The sequence below is a fragment of the Nerophis lumbriciformis genome, linkage group LG34 (genome assembly GCF_033978685.3).
Source record: "Nerophis lumbriciformis linkage group LG34, RoL_Nlum_v2.1, whole genome shotgun sequence".
Classification (NCBI taxonomy): domain Eukaryota; kingdom Metazoa; phylum Chordata; class Actinopteri; order Syngnathiformes; family Syngnathidae; genus Nerophis; species Nerophis lumbriciformis.
The window spans coordinates 6585001-6592997 of NC_084581.2; the positions used below are offsets into that span (position 1 = coordinate 6585001).

The 7997-nt window shown below is 40.2% G+C and overlaps 1 protein-coding gene across 3 annotated transcripts in view; it reads left to right on the top strand.

The window, feature by feature from the left end:
* Positions 1 to 7484, top strand: part of cnksr3 (cnksr family member 3) — a 35980-nt gene extending 28496 nt beyond the window's left edge. For all 3 annotated transcript variants that reach the window (XM_061929572.1, XM_061929573.1, XM_061929574.1), the window contains 10 exons: positions 2401 to 2488; positions 3392 to 3433; positions 3915 to 4034; positions 4113 to 4172; positions 4235 to 4303; positions 4378 to 4527; positions 6330 to 6445; positions 6519 to 6673; positions 6746 to 6832; positions 6902 to 7484. In XM_061929572.1, coding sequence (XP_061785556.1) covers positions 2401 to 2488; positions 3392 to 3433; positions 3915 to 4034; positions 4113 to 4172; positions 4235 to 4303; positions 4378 to 4527; positions 6330 to 6445; positions 6519 to 6673; positions 6746 to 6832; positions 6902 to 7197 — 1183 coding nt within the window. In that variant the 3' untranslated portion in view covers positions 7198 to 7484. The remainder of the gene's footprint in view (positions 1 to 2400; positions 2489 to 3391; positions 3434 to 3914; positions 4035 to 4112; positions 4173 to 4234; positions 4304 to 4377; positions 4528 to 6329; positions 6446 to 6518; positions 6674 to 6745; positions 6833 to 6901) is intronic.
* Positions 7485 to 7997: the final 513 nt, after the last annotated feature.

A 7997-nucleotide genomic window follows, 5' to 3' on the forward strand; every position in this document is an offset into this window, starting at 1 on the left:
AATCAACAACACCCAGAAACGCTTCGCTGGGCCAGAGCTCATATAAGATGAACTGATGCAAAGTGGAAAAGTGGTCTGACGAGTCCACATTTCAAATTGTTTTTGGAAACTGTGGACGTTATGTCCTCCGGACCAAAGAGGAAAAGAACCATCCGGCCTGTTATAGGCGCAAAGTTCAAAACCCAGCCTCTGTGATGGTATGTAGGTTTATTAGTGTCCAAGGCATGGGTAACTTACACATCTATGAAGGCACCCTTAATGCTGAAAGGTACATACAGGTTTTGGAACAACATATGTTGCCATCCAAGCAAGGTCTTTTTCATGGACGCCCCTGCTTATTTCAGCAAGACAATGCCAAGCCACGTTCCGCACGTGTTACAACAGTGTGGCTTCGTATTTAAAAAATGCGGGTACTAGACTGGCCTGCCTGTAGTCCAGACCTGTCTCCCATTGAAAATGTGTGGCGCATTATGAAGCCTAAAATACGACAACGGAGACGCCCGGACTGTTGAACAACTTAAGCTGTACATCAAGCAAGATTAGGAAAGAATTACACCTGAAAAGCTTCAAAAATTAGTCGTCTCAGTTGCCAAACGTTTACTGAGTGTTGTTAAAAGGAAAGGCCAAGTAACACATTGGTAAAAATGCCCCTGTGCCAACTTTTGTGCAATGTGTTGCTGCCATTAAATTCTAAGTTAATGATTATTTAAAAAAAAAAGTTTCTCAGTTCGAACATTAAATATCTTGTCTTGGCAGTCTATTCAATTGAATATAAGTTGAAAAAGATTTGCAAATCATTGTGTTCTGTTTTTATTTACGAATTACACAACGTGCCAACTTCACTGGTTTTGGGTTGTGTACATTTAATTCCTGAGTATGCAAATGGCACTGATTCATTGGAATGGCCCACATACATCACTGGTTTAATAAGCCATTCCGACAACAGCTGCAACACTTTTATGTCTGCTATTTAGTCCAAGCTGTTGGACACCTACCGTGTCGTTAACACACGTGTCTGTGTGTCTTCCATGTTTATCGCTGCTTGTTCCAGCTTGAAGAACATTCCAGATGTTCCCCTCAAACAGCTGACACGTGTCACTAGAAACAACCTTTGGTAGTAGAATGGAGTCTTTTGTTTGAATTGTTGGTACACGCCTCAGCTGACAGAGTAAAACATCTCTGTTTTTACTATGTATGTTTATTTTTAATTTTTATTGTAATGATAAATATAACACTGATTTGCTTTGTCAGCTAAAACATCAAGCTTAGATGCTTTGTTTGGATAGTTTAGCTCGCATGTACCTATATTGGATGACATTTAGTATTTTTAATGTGCAATATGAATTAAAGTCTCAGCCTTTCATTTTTATGATAGATGAGTTTTAACGGGTTTTTCATTCAGCAGAAATATGTAATTTTGTCAAACAGAAATATTTGAAGACTGTTCATACATCTTAGGGTATCATAGCAACCCCTCGATAGCATTGAAATTTGCCCCCTCGTGGCTAAAACACTGTTTTGTTGTTGTTTTTGTTGTTTTTCACCCTTGATTAATTAATTAATTATTAATTAATTATTAATTATTAATTAATTAATTAAGACATTAAGTAACTCTTACTGTGTCATTCTTGTTTTGTCTAACTCATTTTTTTTCTTACTCATTGTTTTTGTTTGTAAAGTTTAGCGCTCATTGTTTTTGTTTTTAACTCATTGTTTTTGTTTGTAAAGTTTAGCGCTCATTGTTTTTGTTTTTAACTCATTGTTTTTGTTTGTAAGTTTAACTGTCATTGTGTTGTTTTCGTTTGTAACTCATTGTTTTTGTGTGTAGCGCTCATAGTTTTTATCTTATTGTTTTCAATTCATTGTTTTTGTTGCAACTCGTTGTTTTTGTTATTCAATTGTACCTCTCATTGGCTTTGTTTTTACCTCTCATTGGTTTAGTTTGTAACGTTCATTGTTTTTACCTTTCATTGGTTTAGTTTGTAACGTTCATTCTTTTTACCTCTCATTGGTTTAGTTTGTAACGCTCATTGTTTTGAACTCTCATTGTTTTTGTTGCAACTCGTTGTTTTTGTTATTCAATTGTACCTCTCGTTGGCTTTGTTTTTACCTCTCATTGGTTTAGTTTGTAACGTTCATTGTTTTTACCTCTCATTGGTTTAGTTGGTAACGTTCATTGTTTTTACCTCTCATTGGTTTAGTTTGTAACGCTCATTGTTTTGAACTCTCATTGTTTTTGTTTGTAACTTTCATTGTTTGTAACTTTCATTGTTTAGTTTTTTTACCTCATTGTATTTGTTTGTACCTCCTTGTTTTCAACTCTCACTGTTTTGGTTTGTATCTCATTGTTTTTAACTTTCATTGTTTTAGTATTTAACTCTCACTGTGTTTTGTTTGCAGAAGTTTAATGTCGAGCATCAGTGACTTCACGTCCACTAAGAGCACAATCATTCATTTGTGTCTGGAGCTCACCTCCACCGTCCAGAAGGTTAGCGTTGGTTAACTGGAGCTACTTTCTGTTGTCATGTCGCCACATGTCTGCATGTTACTTGTCGGCGTCCATCAAAACCGGAGGAAGTACATCATGTGTTACAATATAAACATGATTCTATGCTTAAATTGTGTGTCAGTGACATCACTGCACAAATATTTGTTTGGTCATATTTCTTCTATATTTCCACATTTTTATTTACTTTTAAGCCTCTTTTGTGTGTCTAATCTCAACACATGAGACATTTTAATCTTGCTCAAAGTCCACTAATACTCTTTATTTTCACAGTTTGTGGCCTGCTTTTTCAAAATAAAAGCATAACATAAGTGAAGGTTTGTTACATGACACATTTTTTTTCACATTAATTTCTTTGTGGCGGATTGCCACAAAGTATGTTTGTTTGCGCCTGCTCACAAACACATTATAATGGAACTGTCTGTGCAACTTGGCATTCCAACTGCGTACAGTAGACTGCATCAGAACTGTGCTTCTTAACACACAACATACAGCAGACCTGTGCATGATAACGCATCAGTATATCATCAATATAATATATATATAAGTAAAAATCAGCACACAGAATACATGAATATGTATCAGCGTCTACAACTGCAAAAAATAAAACCAACACCTGTAAGTCAATAACTTTATGTTCTGTTAAATTGATTTAAAAGCAGGAGAGAAAGGCACAGCTTTCCAATGAAAGAAGTAGTTTGACCTGTGCATGTACAAAAAAACTTGTGTGCGCCGCCATCCCAAGAACCAAAGTCATAGATACATTGTGGAACTGTGGGAAACACTGCTGATGTAACATCTATGGAACTTGTTTGGTTTCACTTTGTTTGTTGTTGATTTACTGCATAGTAACGCCCTCACTGTGTTTGTGTTTTGACTGCACAGGATTGCACCGTTTTTGAAATGGAGGAGAAGATTCTGGAGGTGGTAAGTTGTTTTTTTCCACCACACACAGACAGACTAGTATACATAAACACACAAACACACTCTTCCCTTTCCTGTCCCATGCCGATATTTGCTGCTGTTTATTCAGCTCTGGAACATTCACTTCCTGTCTTAGATCACACTTCCTGTTGGTCAGCCTTTTGTTCCCAGCATCCTCAATCGACTGAAGCTTCAGAACTTTTCAGTCGGCTTCAAACATCTCCTGCATTGTTTTTTTAAATTCATACTTGATTACCCTCAAGAGAAAACCTCACCAAAATAAAGTTACAAATAAGATGAAGGGTTGATGTTTTTTCCTATCGCTGGGATTTCCTGCCTGTTGTCCTTCATTAAAGACTTCCTACTGTGTTTCCATGTGTTTTTCTATGGACTGCTCCTTTCCTGTTTCTACAGGATGTACATTTTATTGTGAAGTGCTTTCAAGTAACAGCAGTGTGACGTGTTGCACTTATTTGTGTTTCAGTCGCGGGCTCTTAATGGTCTCTGTGAGAAGACGGGTCAGGTGACCTCTGACCCCTCTAGGAGTGAGCTGGCATGTATGGAGGAGGTCCACATCTCCAACATCAAGTCTGGGGAGGGGCTGGTGAGCTGCCGTCATGGGGATGTTAGCAGCCTCTAGTGACCGGCCAGCACATTGCAAATGAGGTGTCGTGTCTTGTAGGGCATTTACATCAAGTCCACCTACGACGGCCTTCATGTCATCACAGGAACCATCGAGAATGTGAGTCTGTGTGTCCATCTTGGTGTTCACGACGTCCTCGTCTGACGATCAGCATGTGTCAGTCTCCTGCAGATAAAACCAAGAGGATTCACGCCGGGGACGAGGTGATCCAGATCAATCAGCAGACAGTGGTAGGTCACTCGGACCACAAGATGGCGACTCCTGTTGGAGGTTCAAGCATTACTCTGTGCTGGGATTGGTCCAGGTGGGCTGGCAGCTGAAGAACCTGGCGGCTAAGTTCAGGGCGGAGTCAGGAAGTGTGGTTTTGTTGCTGAAGAAGAGGCCATCTGGAATGGCTGGTGGCTTTGCTCCCGCTCCACTCAGGAACTTATGCTGGAGACCCCGCCTCATTCAGGTGCGCTGTAAATCTAATTAGTGTGATCCAGACAGCCAGAAATAGGAATGCAAACACATTTGAATATCAATACAAATATTTTGATATATAATTTAGTGATTGAATCCTGACATCAAAAAGAAAATGTTTAATATCTTGCAGGGGTGCCCAAAGTGGGGCCCTCCAAGTCGTTTTGCTTGGCCTGCCAAAGGTTGACTTCCCAAATTTCTTTCAAGCTCTGCACACTATCATTGATGGCTCAACTACAACGTAACTAGTTGATATCTACCCATAGCCACCCCTCCTATACGTAGATCATTCACTGTGTGTTTTAAGTTAATAGATGCATGTAAAATATCAATAAATGAATGACAGGGCGCTCTATATGAAATTTACCTCAAACCTATCCAAGCACCTTCCTGTTCTGTCACTGATACCATGTAACAGCAAATTTCACTGCACTCTATTACCATCCTCTGTGGTGTGCAACATTAGTGCACTTGTCTTGCAAAGCAGACAAATTGGTTTCCATCCCTGGAGGAAATGGTGGCAAGAAGCTATCTTTGCAAATTTTTGTTCTAAAAATTTATTATTGAACAGTTTATTTCCCATGATATAATTTTAATCTAGAACATGCCTCAAATTCAATTTTAATTTGATTGAAATAGCATAGAAATAGTTTCACACCCCAAAAAAAGTGTGAAAAAACATGGCCAAACAGCTAAATTTTTGTTTCATCTGACCACAGAGCTTTCCTCCAGAAGGTCTTATCTTTGTCCATGTGATGTCAGATGAAACAAAAGTTGAGCTGTTCGGCCACAATACCCAGCAATATGTTTGGAGAAGAAAAGGTGAGGCCTTTAATCCCAGGAACACCACACCTACCGTCAAGCATGGTAGTGGTAATATTATGCTCCGGGCCTGTTTTGCTGCCAATGGAACTGGTGCTTTACAGAGAGTAAATGGGACAATGAAAAAGGAGGATTATCTCCAAATTCTTCAGGACAACCTAAAATTATCAGCCCGGAGGTTGGGTCTTGAGCGCAGTTGGGTTTTCCAACAGGACAATTTGATTGATTGATTGATTGAAACTTTTATTAGTAGATTGCACAGTACAGTACATATTTCGTACAATTGACCACTAAATGGTAACACCCGAATAAGTTTTTCAACTTGTTTAAGTCGGGGTCCACGTTAATCAATTCATGGTAACAATGACCCCAAACACACGTCAAAAGTGGTAAAGGAATGGCTAAATCAGGCTAGAATTAAGGTTTTAGAATGGCCTTCCCAAAGTCCTGACTTAAACGTGTGGGCAATGCTGAAGAAACAAGTCCATGTCAGAAAACTAATAAATTTGGCTGAACAGCACCAATTTTGTCAAGAGGAGTGGTCAAAAATGTTGCCAGAAGCTTGTGGATGGTTACCATAAGCGCCTTATTGCAGTGAAACTTGCCAAGGGACATGTAACCAAATATTAACATTGCTGTATGTATACTTTTGACCCAGCAGATTTGGTCACATTTTCAGTAGACCCATAATAAATTCATAAAAGAACCAAACTTAGTGAATGTTTTTTGGGACAAACAAGTATGTGCTCCAATCACTCTATCACAAAAAAATAAGAGTTGTAGAAATTATTGGAAACTCAAGACAGCCTTGACATTATGTTCTTTACAAGTCTATGTAAACTTCTGACCACGACTGTGTATTTTCAATAATTGTATAATAGACATGCTTTTGATTACATGACTTTAGTTTCCACTGTGAAAAGATTGAACTAACATCATGTTACTAACTTACCAAGTGTTGTGTCCTGTCAGGCAGCAGCAGGTTTCTCCACACGTCCACAGACGTCTGACTTCTCTTCAAGCGATGGCCAGGCAGCCATCTTAGATCTGTACATTCCCCCTCCCCCCGCCGCTCCGTACTCAGCCCTGTGAGTATCTCAGCTATATTCCTCGTCCGCTGGCTCTTTCTTACCCACTATGCATCTCTACTTTCTTCTTTAGAGAGCCGAGTCAGGGCGTGAAGATGAGGCCCAGGTCTCCCAACTCGTGTTTGGATGCAAAACCGCCTGTTAGCAGTGGTAACGGGGGGGCAACCTGCGGCACTGCAGAAGTGAACCAGCCAACGGTCCGCCTCAGAGAGTGCACGCGTACACGCGGTGAGAGCGCTCACTGCTTCTTTGTGTACTGAACCCTCTGAGCTGATGTTTAAATATTAATCCTTGTCAAAGGTAAAACTCGACCTGTGTCCATGCCGGTGGAGGTGCTCTCAGGTATATCTGACCTGTCTGGCCGCCATGGCGCTCCAGGAAGGAAAGGTAAACGCAGGCTTTATTTAGTCATTGCATGTTATTCGAGTGTATTCAAGTTGTGATGCTGTGGTGCAGGACCCAAACTTCTCCACAAGTATCTCAGCAATGAGGGCATCAGCAACATCAGCGAGGAGGAGCAGTGCTTCCCTCTGCCGTACCGAGGGAACCCGGCGATCCGCGGCGTGGACCACATCAGAGGCAGCCAGTGCTTCATCAGCGCTGACCTGCACAAAAGCGCCACCATCCCATACCAGGAAATGGCACCCAAGAAGAGCGCCGCAGCCAACACGGTTGCTTCTCCTCCTGTTAGCAAACAGTCGCCGTCCATTCTTGGCGGCTGGCTGGCTCGTCTACGGCTGCTCAGCCACTGAATGACTGTTCAACGGCATGCTTTGAGTGACAGGTCATGAAGCTGCGAGGACCACCCGAACCACAACTCGTCTCGTTTATCACACAAGTGCTGTAAAGACACTTACAAATAAACTATTTAGTGTTAATGACACAAAATGTGAAAGCACTTTGTGTTTTTTAATTAATTTTAAATTGATGTACACAAATGACCAAGTAATGTGTTCACTGTCTTAACTTTAAAGTGTTGATTACTACTATTAAAACGTTTTGTTATAGATGTAAAACTGCTTGCTTGTCAGAATTATTACTGAACTTTTATAATTCAGTGTTTTGAATAAAGTTTTTGTGTTTTTAAATTTGTACTGTATTTTACATTGAGAGGGAAAGGAACACTAATACGTTTAGAAACTGGAACTGAGGAATTTCGACAAATTGGAATTGCAGTGGCGTGTTCATTTTAAACACTAGAGGGCACCATTAAGTCAAATTTAGTGCCGAGGTGGACCAGCCGAAGATCGTGTAATGTACACACAAAACATTCACTTATGTAAAATACCGCTTTATCCATTCTACTTGCTTCTGAATTTAAAAGTTGAGCATTATTGACGTCTTTGAGATGTGTGCTGTTAAAAACTAAAAATAATACATCTACTCGGTCGACTCAAATTCAAAAGGATCTTTGATCTCATGTTTTTCTTAGCGATTGGTGCGCTGACTCTGACCTCATAATTTCTACCAGAGTGAGACGTCTTTCCGCTGGCTCTTTGCAGTTAGTTATGGTTAGGACTGCACACACACACACACACACACGCACACACAC